Raw genomic sequence first — 16,966 nt, 5'->3', positions numbered from 1 at the left:
AGCTGATATTTGGTATATGGGCCAACCTACTCTTCTCAGTCTGATCACTATGCCCCTTGTAAAATTGTCTGTTTACTAGAGCTGCCGACATTGACAATGACCTGGGATTCTGACACATGTCCTCTGAGACAAGAATAAATTTTCTACGATGATTTCCGTAGCAGAAATAATGACACAAAATTTTAATATTCTGCAGGTTCCTTCCATTATATCTGCGTCAACGTGCACTGGAGAGCTGCACGTTTCACATCATTCGCATAGCTCAATGACGTGCACCTACCCTGAAATTTGCATAATTTTCTGCCCTCCCTGGTGTTGCATTTTGAATGTGGAGTAGTGTATCTGAGTGTCCCTGTTTTGAAAGTCGATCTTATTGTCTGCTTGGCTGATACTGAAAGACTTGAAATGTGGACTTGACTGCTTAGACTGATGCACTCTACATTGTAAACAACGAAAAGAACCTGCAGACCTGCACCAAACCTGTCTACTATTTCACAATAAAAATTATTTGTTGTGTCCATTAACCAGAAGTTCAATTACGTTTTATATTGAGTTTTGTGTTTATAAATAATACTGTTTTATGTATAGCTTATTAGTGCTGTATTTACACTATTTTTAACCTGAAATAATTAAAGTAGTTAAGCTTGTTTATATATGGTATGGTATGTATATATATATATATATATATAAATATATATATATAGGTCAAAAGATGAAGAAATTGAGCTTGTAACTGTTGAAGAATTTTACCGAGATGCTCCAGAAAGTATTTCCAGGCCTGTAAGTTACATTTTTTTAAAGTTTCTACTGAATAATATTTTAAATACTAGATTTATTTCCTGTTTAAAAATTTTTCTTTTATCATATAAAGTTTTAGTTTTTAAAGCGTATGTAAAGGAAATACTGAATTAGAATTGCAAAACAGTAAAAATTAAAAATGTTATGAATATCTCTTAATTTAGCTTTTGTTAGTCTTCACATTTTTTAAAAGTTTTGAAAGATACTTGAATTTTATATCTGTTTGTATTTGGAAAAAAAAATTCAATTTAATGTCCTTCCTTATGAAAAAAAGGTGAATAAAAATAAAATTGGAAAAAATAAAATAAAATTTTATTTGTTTCCATCTGAATTCAACTTAATAACCACTTTTCAGATATAAAAGGAAAGAATAATTTTTATATACAATTATGCACCTGAAGAATAGCTGAAAAATCGTGAACCAAATTTTTCAGCTTTCTTTGTAATATATTTATAATAGATATTCATCAGTGAGAGCTGTTTGTTGAGTTTTTGTGCTTGCAATATTTAAATGAATTTTTATAATCTGAGTTATTTGTCTGTAAAGAAATTCTTCTTTCAAATAAAGCATGTTAGGTGTTCTGCATTTAGAAAATATTTTTAAACAAAAACTAACTCATTTCTGCTGTTTTAATAATTTTGAATTTTTATATGTTATTTTATTCATTTAAAATTTGATCGAGTTAATGCTTAACAATTCTTCACTTGTTTAAATTGTATAACTTCTTTTACTGGTTACTAAAGTAAGTGATGCCTTAACTTCTGAGACATTTTTATGTAGTATTTATATTGACCAATATAAGGGGACATATAGCTAAAACCATAAAGATGCTGATGGTTCTTTCTTTGGATACTGTTCCTGGCAGTTGGATACAGGGTGCTTTTGTTGTTTTCCCCATGTGTAACATACAGCTGGAAAGTTACCGAATCCTTTGCAAAACTAGAAAGTTTTCTACAAAAGTGTTCCTTTTGGAACAGATCAGCTTTAAATAATTTATGTTTATTAGCAAACAAAAATCATTTAACAACTTTCATTTGATGTAACTTCACATTTTCTTAATAGGAAATTCATATTTTTGTTTTAAGTTTGGAAGCTTTAAATCTGAATAACTTTGAAAACTGTCTTTTTAAAAATCATAGATTTTTGTAATAACATGATTAGAATGCAGAATCGTAATTTAAATATATATATATATATATAGTCCTTGCTTTACATTAATGCCGTCACAGACGTCCTGTTGTAAGTTAATGACCAATCTTATTCTTGATATGTTTGATAATTAGTTTTTTTTTTTTAACATGAAATGAGTTTAAAAGGGCATGAGCATACATAACATTTATATGCAATTGATTTGTATAAAATACATTTGTTCTACTGAAAAATTCTGTCCGTTTAGGAATTAATAGAAACTAATACATTTCTCTTATCTTTAATAATATTTACTGTATAATATAACTTATGTTGTTATTTGACCTCTTGCCAGCATGTTGGTAATTTGTAAATGCTTTTTTTGGAAAATGTCATAGGAGAAAAACTCAAGTACTCCTTGGCCAATGCCTGCTTTGGTTTTGAATATTTTTCCTTTCAAAAAATTGTGCTAAAAGAGAAGCAAAAGAAAATCAGAGGTTGCTAGGTCTGGGGAGTATGGTGCAGCAGAATTTTTTACCCTAGCTGTGTGCTTTTTCTGACAAGTTACCAGAATAGCACATGGTCTGGCATTATTATGATGCAGTCTTATGTGCTTCATAGTGAACATTGCCGGCCTCTTTTCTTTGACTGCTTTGTTTAGATCATCCATTTGCAGATAGTATCTTTCTGAATTGACCTTTTCGTTAGGTTTCAAAAGCTTGTAAAGTGTTGGTCCTTGAACATCTCACCATATATACAGCATTTATCTTATTTGGGCTGAAGCTCAGTTGAGAGGTGGAAGGGCAGGTTTTCCAGATTCATTGTATGCTCTTTTCCTAATGATGTTTTTGTAAGCAATCCACTTTTATTTAGCTTTTTATCACCAGTTATCATTTGGTCCAAGAACGTTTCGTTTTTATTCTGAACAAGCAGATTTGTGCATGTGGTGACTCAGTCATGCAAAGTTTTCTCATTTAACTCATCTATTGGAATATTTATAGAGCAATATTAGTTTCTAGATATGGTCTGAAATAGTTTTGTGAGTCGAGTTAACCCTTAAAGCCTAGAGCACGGCTTATAATTAAGATCAAAATCACTTGCTTCAAATATTTCAAACCATCTCCTGCACATTTTATCCAAAACTGCTACTCCACCAAAAACTTTTGCAAATTTTGACATGCTTCTGTAACATTTATTAGTTAGATACACACACATGTGAAGAAATAGCAGTGCAGCCTGTGACTTTGCTTTCATGTGAGCAACCCTAGAAACTGTTCTGGATTTTTCTTTTTTCCCCCGTTTTATTGTTAAGGAAGAATAAGGATGAATTTTAAGATACATTACACACGAACATACACACACACTTATATATAGAGAGAGAAGAGACACACACACACATACAGTCAAAAGTCGTTAATCCGGACTCGTCGGGACTTCGGCGATTCCGGATTATCGATTTTTCCGGATTATAGATCATCAGTTTAAATCTCGTAAGATGGCATGCAGAAATTCTAAAATTAAAAATATGAAACCATAATTTATGAAATAAAGAACAATTATGATCTAAAGGGTATCAAAATTTACAAGAAAAAAAAAAAAAAGCTTAATATTTATTTGTTTACTTTATTAAACATTTCTTTCAGTGTAAGTTGTTTAAGTTGCTTCATTTTATGTGATAATACTTTCTCTTTAATTCTATAAACAGACATAATTTCATGTTCAGTTACAAAGTCCCGTTAATTGCTGTGCCGAGAATACCGACTTGTCAATCGAAATTTTTTCGTTTTCACTAACCTCTCTGTCACATTCTTCATGCCTTTATCCATTTTTTGCAGCAATTTTACTTTTTGTTTGTTGGACATCGAAACATACTTTCGTTTTGTAGATCCTTTGGAAGTTCCAGCATCGGAAATTCTATTTGACATAATCGAAAGTTCAAGTTTACTTTTATAAAATTGCTCTTACAGTCTGCAAAAAATAATAAGCGGGATCCAATTCGAAGATTAAGGAACAACGCAATCATTAACGTTAACTGAAATAGATAATTTTAGCTTACACCGTCCGTTATACATTAAACGCGCAGGCGAAAATGTATTCTGCACTTGCGCACACGCATATGCGCAGTAGTCAAGGTCTTACGCGCATGCGTAAAACGGCTGGGCGCATGCGCAGAAAGCTTTTAGCTTTGAGGTCCAGATTATAGATCATTCTGGATTATGGGTGTCCGAATTAACGACTTTTGACTGTATATATATGCAGTGTTATTAATAGAGTTAAAACTGTAAATTCATTCGTTCCGTTCCTATGATAGCACTAATGTGAGAGTAGAAACCGAAAACAGTAACACTCTAATACAATTTTGAACGAACTCCCAAAGAAAACCCATGGAAATTACAAGGTCGTACGGTTCTTAAAAGTACTTAAATTTTTTTAAATCGATTTTTGGTCCTTAAAAGTCCTTAATTTTGGCCAAAATCAGCAGAAGGTCCTTAATTTTAATCATCTGAAATTTCTGTCTGTTTTTACAATTGCCATTTTGAGAGTGAATTAGCATTTTGGAGGAGTATTCTTGGCGATTCACTGGCGTATATGGTTATCTTTTGAATGGGTTCATGGATTACAATTTGTTTCTATTTCTAATATAAATGATGGGATACTCGAGTTTCTTAACAAGAAGTGAAACATAAGCATTTCGAAACTCATTTTTTTCTAAAAGAGCTCTTAAACAAGTTTTCGCTTTTGGGGATGTGAATTCTTTTATTAAACAGTTCTAAATTTGGCGACTTGTCAACATTTTGGCGATTTTAAGATCAGTTTCTATAGAACAATTTTAATTCCGAGATCTGAAAATTTTTCAGCGATTTATTAAAACATCATAACATTGATAAATTTCATTAAAATAATTGTAACATATTAAAATTATAAAGCGTAATTTACGAAACAGCTCTTAGCAAAAGCAAAATTAGCTGTGTAATTAATTAAAAATGTCTTCTTTTTAATTTTTTCATAGTAAGCATTTAATTGTCTCAAAATTTTCAAAATTCTCTGAAAATGCATCACGTTTCTCTAAAAAATTAATTTTACACTGCCCCCTTTTTTTTTCCAAAATATTTCTGGTGTTGTATTGAGTATTTAAAACATTAAAGGATTTCTTGTTTTGAAGGTAAATGCATGTGTTTTATGTGCGCTTTGATTTAGCTGTTTGATGAAACTTCATGTGAAATTTAAACAGATCTACTGTTAAACTAGTATAACAGGAACATACATTTCCTTAAAAAAAATCTGATGTGTACACCACATGACTTCCTTGTACGGAATATTAAATTATACACATTTTTTCTTGCATTCCATTTAAACTTATTGGATTGAATTAAATCTACTTCGCCGATAGTGCATAAACCACAATATCATAAATGCATTCTTTAAAATTCACTCTATTTGTTTACCATAGCGACACTCTGGTGCTAGGTTCACTTAACAGTATTATATTTTGTTCATATTAAAACACACAATGCAAAAAATTTATATCATTTAAAGAATTATTGTTAGAACTATGTATAAAAGAAATTAAGCAAAAAAAAAAAAAAAAAAGAAAAAAAAGAAAAAGGACAGTTTTTCACAGACGATTGAGTATTTCTCATTCAATTAATTCAGTTCTCACTTCGCGACAAGACAAAAATACATAAAAACTCAAAATATCTGTATTAAAAATTACGAAGTAAATCTTAAACACTTATTTCCTCGAAAAAATTCCAGAAAGGATTAAGCTTGATTTAATTCGCAATAATAAATGAAGGCGTTATCTTTATTGCTGCGGAGCTGTTTCTCTAGATTTTCAACAAATCCACTATTCTGCTGTTTCAAATTTAAACAAGCAATGGCTGCCATCAAAAAAAGTATTGAGCTTAGCGGCACTTAAAAAACATTAAAATTGTTGATAATTCTAAAAATATTGCATACAGATTTACTAAACCAGAAGGTAAGAACAACATAATTCAATCATTTTTAATTTTCAAACATATAAGAGTAAAGAAACTGAGATCACTGAGGCGGGTAACAGAGTGGATATATATATATATATATAAATACATTTATATATGTTTGGTGCGGCAGATTGCAACCAAAGTATGAGGTGCACATCTACATGTTATAGCAGTCTTATATACAAAATTTCAACTTTCTGAGGCTACTTGTTTTTGAGTTATGAGAGATACATACATACATTCGTACAGATGCCATAAAAAATTCTCTTCAGAATTCATTTTAAAGCAGTTTTATAATTTTTTTGGAGGAAACGAGTTTTTTATTCTGTCCTTACATACAGATATCACGCGAAAACATCGTTAAATTGCATTCGATAGCGGTCAAAATGGATATTTTCGTTGAAATATGCTACCTCAAACTTTTGGCGATTACAATACTTCCTTTTTACTTCGTACAAGGAAGTAAAAATAAACACTCAATAAAAGAATGTTTAAAATATATTCATTTAAACATAAAAAGAATTGCAAATATAATATTTACAGCTCAGTTAAGATTGCATAACATTATACTATAGCGCCTCCGAAGATAACTGCATGATCATGTTCTCTGCTGTCTGCCATTAGCGGCATAATCCAAATTCGAATCTTAGATGGGGGGAGAAGGAAGGAAGAAAAGTTAATACAGTTTTTTATTTTAAAAAAAGGATTAATTTTACAATTGAAAAACTTTAATTTGATTTTTCTCGCAAATTCATTTTTTGTCAACGTGTTTTAAAAATGGTAATTTTTTTTTTTTTTTTTTTAAATTTTTTATTCTAATTAAGGTAGAGATTGCAAATATGCATTTGGTGTTATATTTTTTCCCTTGTATTTATTACTATCTAATGCACTTTCTACCGTAAATTTGGAAATGTTAAAGAAAATTGAAAGGGTGTTATTTCCCTTTTAAAAAACCTGTTTAATCGATATACTGACATCAGAACAATATTTTGTCAAAAGGTGACGATAAATTGTTGATGGTGTATTGATGAATGTCAGCTGACACCCAAGTATCAGTAATTTTTACTAGGATATAAAATGCTTTTGAATATTACAATAATGTAATTATTTTCAATGCAGTTATGTGTTCATAAAAAATAAGTCTGATAAATTTTGTAGGAAATCACGAAACATGATGCTCATGAATTAACGATGGCAAGGCTAACTTGGGAGTTAGAGCAAAGGAAAAGGTATCTGCTTTCCCCCTTCTTCTTTAATATTCTTAGATTGTTTAAAATTTAGAATTCTTGTGATATAACTTCATGCTCTTGTCTGTGTTATAGTTAATTGTCAAATGAATAATTGCTCTATCATTAATAAAAATAGTACTTTTTTATAATCTGCATCCCCCCTGAAATGTTGCCAACTAATTTTTCTCCTAATATATATGCAGAAAGCAACAACCATTTTGAAAGTGGTGGTACACTAAGAATTCCATAAGGCTGTATTCAGACAGTGGTATGTCATAAATGGTTTCAGCCGAGCTTCGTTGCTAGATAACCAGACCTTGCTACATTACAAAAGCCAATTCAGGGATTTGGGCATAAAGTTTGAAGCTTTCAACCATTAAGAGTGGACCAGTCAGATCAAGCATGCAAGACCTATTGAGCGGGAAAGCTGTAGACACATTCACACATACACAAATTTAGCTTCTCTAATTGCCCACGGCTTAGACCCTGTCTTGCAGGGTGAATGGAACTCCCTCATTTTATGACATATGACTATGCCTCGGTGGCATTTATACCACCATCTGAACAGACCCTAAAAAAGACCTAAAGAACAGATCCTAATGAATTAATAAATTTTAAAAAGGAAGAAACATCTGTAATAAAGCATGCCCCCCCCTCAAGGAAATCCTTATGTAATTTTTTTCGCTTTTCTCGTGTATACAGCAATCTGTTTTGCCGCAAAAAACACAGAAGAATTACAGAAATTTGGCACCTTCCACAAATTTTGGATCATTAAAGAAGTATAACTTCATTAAATGCAAATTTTTTCATTTTTTACTGTTGGACCAAATGCAATATTTCTAAAGAAATTCAACACTTTCTTTTTCATCAGCTGCCAAACTCTACAATCCCATTATGATTTCTTACAAGGGAAAAATATGTACTGAATGCAAAAACAAATGCTAATTAGAAAAATTAGTATTTGTCATTGCATATATATATAAAATTTCATTTTTTAAAAATTCGAAGGTGAAAATTTGTGCTTGTGTGCTTTGTGTGTGTGCATACCTGAGTTACAATGTAAATACATTTTGTGGACATAGTATGTTGCCTGTTGAATACTTTTCAGGAAGTTGTGAACCATCAGAAAGCACTATAAAAATAATTTATTCTTTAATGCCTCATAATTTTCCATTACTTATTAAATTTCGGAATCTGTTTTATCAAATATGGCATGAAGTGTAAGTCTTTATGTAAAAATTTTCTAATATCATAAATATAATAAAAGCTGACCTGTCCAGATAGTTGAACATATTAAAAAACGATCACAGTAGAGAAGCCAAATGAATAGAAGGAATTTTCAGTCTAAAATTAGGAAAAGTCATCTTATTTTTAAATCAGCCTGACTATCAAAAGCCGACATTTAAAAGATTGTGTAAGATTTTGGAAAAGAGTGCATTTTCTTCATAAAAGCCAATGTATGTTTGTAGACCTTTAATATATAACCTTTATTTAGTTAGATAAGCAACAGAGACTAGTTATGAATCTAGCATATAAAAGACTTAAAACACTTGTCATATGTTTTTATATTGTATTGCCATTGTGTATCCATTTTCAAATGAAGCCATGTATACACATTTTTCTTGCTAGCATATTTTTGAAAATACCTCACTGCATGTTGTTCCATAGAAAGAAGGTCCCAAATTTTAATAATATTTTTAAAACTCTAGGACAAGAAGAGATAAATATTTAAATTTATATTCTTTACAAAACTAAACCAGCTCATTGAAAACAAAACAGGTTTACAAAAAAATCATATTGGCACTACATCATTCTGTATGGTGCTTGCTTTTTCGGGATGAGGGAAGTTATTAAAAATAGTTCGGTTAATCGAATACTGGATAGTTAGGCTTTTATTGTACTTAGATATCTGATTGCATTTCATATTTAGCATTTTTATTGGGGGCAAGGCTTGAATATTACAAAAAATACCAACACTGACTGATTCTTAAGTCCTATCTACAAGAAGAGATAGATATTTCCAAACAAGTCTCCCTCAGATACATCTGTCTTGACAGCATTTCATCTACAGAGGGAGATTTTGTATCCAAATTCCAAGCTACTAAGCCAAACAGAGCGGTCAAAGCAGTTAACATGAATAGAATTAATAGAATACCTCCACTGATCTCACAACAAACATAATAATGCTCAAAGCTTTTTAACTCCTGTACAAAAGCCTCAGATATGTATCTGATGTGCGAGAGATATGTTTCCCTGCGTAGACAGAGTGGCGCAGTAAACGCACTTGCAGAGATACTACTTGTTTGGAGATATGTCTCATCATGTAGATGGAGCTTTACAAGCATTTGACAAACCTAAAAGTTCTTCTGAGGATTTCTCTACAAAGGTAAAATTTTTATTTCTTTTCAAGTCTACTTTGATCTCAAGAAGGTATTCCATGTAAAATAATGGGAAAGAGGGGATAAGCAGAATTGAGGAATAAGCAGCAATGTAGTTCAGCTTGTCGTTCTTTATTGTTTATTCGAATTTATATGGAGGCAGGGAATAACAATCCATTTGATGCCGTTTTGAATGTAATTAAGAAATGCTCACCAGAAGATTAAAAAGAAAGAAAAAGAGATTTCATTGCCAAATGTCATCAATTAATTGTTCTTACAACTACTTATTCCTTTCCGTTCATTAACTAGTCAAAAATTGTGAAAGTTTCAAATGATAATTTTTCTACTTCCTAACAAAGGAGCTTCTATTAGCCACCTAAAGGTAAGGAGCCATAGAACTCTCATAAAAAGACTGTCAGATGAACTGTTACAGTACATTTGGGGAAACTGTACCTTAGGCTAATTTCAAAATTTAACGGAGGGTAGAAACAGAGCATGCAATTGCAGCCGTTTGTTGTTTAAATGAAAAACCATCTTTAACATTTTGGTTGTGAAAGAGTTAAGAAGAGTTTTTCTTCTGATGATCATGCACTTAATTTATTGTGTGTAGTAATGTTATTACCAATTTCTGACTTTTAAATTTATGTCATAAAAATTCAATTAGTTCTGTGTGTTTAAGCATTTTTTTAAATTAAATTAATCTGCTTTTGTGAAATATGCTATGTATATTAATATTTATAATTAATTGATCTCTTTAACTAATATTTAGCTCTCTATTTAAATAGATTTGCTGTGAAGTTGAAAGAAGCTGAAGTTACCAAAGAGGAATATATTCAGAAAATTGAAAAACTCCGTGAACAGCTCTCTAATATCTTACCAACTTTGCAGTCAATAATTGAAGTAATTATTTATTTTTCTGTTTGCCCCTTTGCTTTTGATTGTTTTAATTTATATTAACCTCATAGTTTTACTGAATTTCTTACTGTACTGTGAATAATGAGAATTGTGTTGTTAAATATAGGATGCACCAAAAGTCACCAGACCTTTTTTTAAAAAATTAATAAATTGTTGTTTGAAAGTATGGATGATCTAAAATTCATGTCATGAATTCTGAGGGGAAATAAGATTATTTATGGGGTGTTTTGGCTTATTACACAAAACATGGGGTTGATGGGGTACCTTGGCAAGAAGCGAGAATTGAAATGTTTTAACTTGAACAACTTGATGAGAAACAGAATCTCCCTAATCTGCACACGTGCATACAATTTAATTTTACATGACATGCATGCCAACCCTCCAGTTTTTCGTCACATCTCTCGGTAGTTCATTGAATTTCCCGGGTTTTAATTTTTAACCTTAACTAAGGAAAGTGTTTTTCAAGCTATGAATTAAATTTATTGAATTAATGAAATTTAAATTGTCAAATTTTATTTTATCATCCTTGTAATTTTCAAAAGTTTTTCTTTCTTATTCAAAGGTTTCTTGTTTGCCATTTTAAATCAGAAGAGAAACATGCCAAAGTGAAACATAAAATTAGTAAAGCAACAACCTTGTGTTTGGCATAGGTTTAATCAAAAACTCAATTAATTTTGAGGACAAACAACTACAGGTTCCTCTTCATCAGGAGCAAAGAAATCTGTAAGACTAGAAAGCAGTGGTTGTATTCATGCATTATAGGATTGAAGCAAACAAGAAAGTCTCACCATCTCTCAGCAGAAATAGTAACAAAAACTAAAAAATTAAGTTAATGGAATTTTAAAAAAGTATTAGGAAGGACTGGATTGGACTTAAAATAATTAATAAAACAAGCTAAATCTTTGTGAACATGAAAAGCTTCAAGAAAATCTAATTCACCAATGGAAGAAGCTTTTTAAAATTTTAAAAGATTTTTAAAATTAAATTCTATTTAATTAATAGAATTTTAAAAGCTTTAGGAAGGACTAGATTGGACTTAAAGTCATTAACGAAACAAGATAAATCTTTGTGAATGTGAAAAGCTTCCAAGAAAATCCAATGCAAGAAGTTTTTTGCATAATGTTTTCAGACCCAAAGTCAAAATTATAATTGAATTTCCAAGTATGATTTGCTGTCGAAGACTTGCTAATTTCAAGATTTATGTTCTTTGATACAAAACTTTAATGCTGTTTTAGTTTGGCTGGTATATCTGAAGCCACCTTGCCACAGTATGCTGTAAATTCCCCAAGAATTAAAGTCAAAAATGGCATCTAAGATTAAAACTATGGATTTGATAGGTGAGAAAATGTCTTTGAAATTTCAACTTCTGGAGCTGTCCAATTTTATAACTGACAGAATGATGAAATGAAAGCACAGCAAGGTTATTAATGTTATTTCTAACAGCGGAATATCTTATTTGATGGGAAGCTGAAAAATTTTCAAATGCCTTTATCAATAATCTTGGGAGAAAATCCTTATCAACAGCAATTGATCTCAAATAATTGAGTTTGTTAGCAATCAAAGATTCTGTGAGTTCGTTAGCAAGCAAAAAAATCTGAGAAACAAACTTTGAGAGCACAAAAGTACATAATAATAAGGGGGGAAAGCCATTTTTTGCTTAGCCAGGTTCCATGGCTTAGCATGAGTGGCAGAGAAAAGGGTTTACGGTTAATATTAGTGCTGAAATCAGATTCATTGTGAACTATAAGTATATAAAGGAAGGCAACGATATTGTCCAAAGAGACTTTAGTAATAGGAATGATCTCTTCAATTTCAGTATGTGCAAAATGGAATTTTCAAAGCCTAGTTTCATTTCTCAAATAATAATGCATATAAATGTCAGTAAGTAGAGGACTGAGAGGAATACTCATAGCTAATCCTTCGATTTGGCGATAATATGCATTCTGGAAAAAAAAGCAGGTCTCACTCAAAGAGGCTTTAGTAACAGGAATAAACTGTTCAATTTCAGTATGTGTGAAATGAAATTCTCAAAGCCTAGTTGAAAGATATTTTGGTGCTTCTTCGACTGGAACAATACTAAACTGTGATTTAACCACCTCAAAAGAAATCATAATGGAATGCAGGGGAGAAAAATCTTTGAGTTTATCGATGATTTCAAAAGAATTTTTAGAGTGTGAATATTGCGAGAAACTAAAGGATCAAATCTGAAAACTAAATATTTTGCCAAAGGATATGATGACATTCCTAAGTTGGAAAGTATAGGTCAAAAACGAATTCCAATTTTATGGACTTTGTGATGCTTACAGAATATAAATTAGTGTGAGAGAGTATACATTGAGTAGTCGATTCTGTGAAATGTCATATAATGAAGCAACTGCATGGCATTTATGCAAGCTTTCTTTTATTAAATGTCATTTAAGGGATAAGATGACAATCCAGCTTTGTCTTGGAAGTTTTCCCTCCCCAAACACCCAAATTTGGGCTTAAATGCACAGGCAAACTGTGTTCTTTTGTAACAACTTATTAATTTTTTATGCATTTTTAAAATGTCTTGTGACTTTTGAGGTACTTTGTATGTTATTGTAATCTGGACACTTACAGTATTACTTAGAGATAACTTCTAATTACCAAATTATCATGTATAATTATATGGTTTTGTGTGACAAAAATGTTTATGTAAATGACCAAGTTACTGGCTTGTAGTGCTTTTAATGTAGCTGGCAAAAGCATATTAAAAGAGGATTGATTGATTAATTTTATTGTTTTCTAGACTGCAGAACCACTCGAGAGCAAGCTTGGAATGCAATTTCAAGCTTCACATTTAAAACATCAGATAGCAAAGTTTCTTCCTACACCATTGTATATATTGTATGTTGAAGCATGTGCATATAAAGAAGTCTGTGGTATGTATATTGCTTAATAGTTCTTATCACAGGCAAGAAAAACTTAAACATTTTGAAAATAATTTAAGGTAGTAAATCTCTTTGTATTAGATAAGAAAATAGAGATTGCAGTTGAAGGCAATACTGATGAAGCTAAAGTTCTTCAAATGAAAACTGAGGATCTGTGTAAGTATGGTTTAATTGTAGATCATGATAATAAAATGTTAAAAATAAATAAGTAAAATTTGTTTTAGCTTAAAGTTTTGTTAATTGATTTATAAATAGATTACATGTAGGAAAAATGCTTGATTTGCTACAAATTACAGCATTTATATATTAAATTATTTTACATTCCTTCCTATATATATATATATATAAATAACCCATTCCATAAAAATTTATTATAATGTTCTTTGTACTGATTTTCAAGTTATTGTATCACTTCCATTACATTTTCTGTTAGATTTGGGCAAGCTGTGTGCCTGCAGGACATTAAATTGATGAATGCACAGTTTAATATTGTTGAATATGAAACATGTTGTATTGCTTAATTATATGTTTGTGCAGTAGCCAGTTCAGAAACAGGCTTTATCTTTTACTTCTCTCACCACACAAAAACCATGTAGAAGATATAACTGGAAATGTAAAGCTTTAAAAAAATATGTATATTTAAAAGGGTAATTTTGTACAATTTTTTTTTTTACACATTGATTTTTCTGAGGATTTCGAAACAGGTTGTGTTTATTTTTTTTTACAATAGTTTCTTGCATTTTCAAAATAAATTTCTTAATTCCGATATGATTATGATTTGAACTTACTTTGTTTTAATATATTTATTTATATATAGTTATATAATGTAGTTATTGTTTTTTTTTGCCTGTAATATAAACCTAAATGTGTATTTTTCAGCGGAAGAAAGTGGGGAATCTGATCAAGAAGATACATCTGAAATGGTTGGTTGTAATTTTTTTATTTTATTTTATAGTCCCTTGGTATTTAAATGCTAATAATTAGCTTCCCCTTTTGGATGTGCATGAATGTGTGTTTTTCCTAGTTTTTTTTTTTTTTTTTTTTTTTTTTAATACTTTTGCCTTTATGTTTGCAACATAGTTATTTTGTTTATTGGTTTTGAATGCCTGGAAGGTGATCTGGGCCAGGTACATAAATGATGTGGAGCCATATATAAAATTCAGCCACTATGTAGATTGATTCTTTTCCCCCTTATGAAGTCCATGATGGGGCATATTTTACATGAATATACCATGTGCATATATTGTGTTATCACATACAACTACACCTAATCCACATTATATAACATATAAGTATTGAGTGATGACTTGATTATACTCCAGGTGTTTCAAAGCTATCCTGAAAACAAGCAACATTTTTCTTATGAGTCTTTGGCAGTAGAGACTGTTCCTCATGAATTTTTTATATCCCCAATACATAATTTAACAACACTAAATTGTATTTTCTGACCTTTCATTACCTCTTACAGTACAAAATGCAATTCTAACTCATCCAAAAATTGCAATACTGTTTCCGTGCTACCAAAAATTACATTTGGCTTGACTGTATCCCTAAACCATGGATTCCCAAACTTTTTTTTTTTTTTCCGTACTGCCCTCTTTTTAAGCAGAAAGAAACAGCAACTCCTGTTCCTGAAATCTGTAAGGTAACCCACAGTTTTTTAACTGTGGGGGGGGGGGGTTATAGCCCATTTTTTCAAGCAGTGATTCAGTAACATCCCTCTTAACCCTCTGACTACTCAATTTGTGGAATAGATTAAAATCGATTTTAAAAAAATTTAATTAATATATATTGGAGAATTGAAATATGCATTTTTTTCTTTCTAGAAAAGATTTTTATATATATTTTTATCATGAGAAACTAAGCTGTCAGAAAAACCCATTTCAGATGTTATCACAAAAAAATTAATAAATTTCAATTGAATTACAGTTAATTTCTATTTATTACAAAATATAAAAAAGTAAAATCTATGAAACTTTAAATATAATGCACTGAGCGAAAAATACCTTAGAAATGTAGTTTAACATGATGGAGTTCGAAACAGGGTTGAAGGCAAAGTCCGACTTTACACCAGATAAACATAAAGTCTTTACACCAGATTCGTGTTTCTTTGAAATAATCCCCCCCCCATTTGCATCTTTCATAACTATATAACAATTCATCTGTTTACAAATTTATTCACACGACTGTATATTAAATCACTTGCCAATCAAAATAATTCTCTGGACTGCGCAGAGGTATAAGCCAATGCTACAAATCAAAAATTAAATTGGTTAGTTTATCCCGACTAAAAGTTCTCTGTGTACTCAAAGTATACTCTCTATACTTTATATATTTTTGGAAAAAACACACTGTATATTGTATTCAATGATATAATTCTTATTCATCCAAATTATTATCATAATGAGCGAGGAATTTGTCTCTGTGTAGGCAAAATTTTTAATACCCATCTCATAATATGTGGAGTCCATGTTCAGGCTCTGTATCACAACACTTTATCTCTTAAACATCTACAACCACCAGTATTGTTGAGAATTTGGTTGAGATAAAAATAGTGTCTTATTTGGCAGAAGCTCAATAGTCTCCTATAACTTTATCATAGTTCTCAATAGTCCTGTGTAAATGAATGTCATTGTGTGGGAATGATCCACATTTTTTGTAAATAACCTATAATGGTTGTTTCTAATGATAGAGTTTCTAAAGTTGCTCCATACATTGTTGCACTGATTGTTGCTTTCTTTTATATCTAAAGTATAACCAGCAACAAGCCTTGTTCTCAAAAGATGATAGCCATAACTTGGCAAAAAAATAGCAAGAATTTCAGTCTCAGGGTCTGGAGAAGCTTGGTTGCTTCTTTGCCAGTATTTTATAATAAAAGTCATGTTTCATTATTGTTGACAATATGTTCTAGAAAAGTCGTGGCTGTGAAACAGGACATTATTGCAAACGCTGCATTTCTTTATACTTTGTGAAGTATATTATATATGTACCTCATTAAACCGTAGTCCAGGGTTTCTGTGGTTCGCAACCCCCCAGGGGGTCGAGGGACCTGCAGCAAGGGGTCGCCAAAAAATTTAACAGTTTTGATATTTCTTTAACTTATAATTTTACAATTACCAAATATTTTTAGACAATGTATCTGAAAATAGATAACGATAAGACAGTACAGACAAAGAAGAAAACAAAAACATTTCGACGCATTCTTTTTATAATCTAAACGTTCATTTTCCTTGCTTTGCAAATGATGCTGTCATTTCATCTGTTACTTATTTAAAATTTTTACATTGTTCTATGTCTTAAAATTAGAAATTAAAGTTAATGACCTAAAACTGCAATAGTATATTACAGTTTAAGTGAAAAAACTGACGGCTTCACTCAGGCATGTATCAGATTTGCACAATACTTATGGGGTCCCACAAAATTTTTTTAAATATTATGGGGTCCTGGGGGGAGTCGCGAAAAAAATCTCGGTAATAAAAAGGAGTTGTGAGTAAAAAAAAAAGTTGAAGAAACACTGCTATAGTCATTTTTAATGTTCTTCATTACGGATGGAATTCATGCTTTAATTATTTAAAGACTAGTTCATCTGTTCTCCAACACTACAAGAGACTGAAATGTGTTT

General features: G+C 30.8%; 1 protein-coding gene across 1 annotated transcript in view; it reads left to right on the top strand.

The window, feature by feature from the left end:
- The window catches only part of thoc5 (THO complex subunit 5), a 93,773-nt gene that overhangs the window by 35,934 nt on the left and 40,873 nt on the right, over positions 1 to 16,966 (top strand). The window contains exons 5-10 of the mRNA XM_035372280.2: positions 705 to 780; positions 7,069 to 7,139; positions 10,303 to 10,417; positions 13,203 to 13,335; positions 13,426 to 13,500; positions 14,224 to 14,267. Coding sequence (XP_035228171.1) covers positions 705 to 780; positions 7,069 to 7,139; positions 10,303 to 10,417; positions 13,203 to 13,335; positions 13,426 to 13,500; positions 14,224 to 14,267 — 514 coding nt within the window. The remainder of the gene's footprint in view (positions 1 to 704; positions 781 to 7,068; positions 7,140 to 10,302; positions 10,418 to 13,202; positions 13,336 to 13,425; positions 13,501 to 14,223; positions 14,268 to 16,966) is intronic.

Source organism: Stegodyphus dumicola, chromosome 5 (genome assembly GCF_044657685.1).
Source record: "Stegodyphus dumicola isolate Sdum_Otavi_A_Nest chromosome 5, ASM4465768v1".
Taxonomy (NCBI): domain Eukaryota; kingdom Metazoa; phylum Arthropoda; class Arachnida; order Araneae; family Eresidae; genus Stegodyphus; species Stegodyphus dumicola.
The sequence above is the reverse complement of the archived record's forward strand: the minus strand, read 5'-3'. Positions and strand labels throughout refer to the sequence as shown.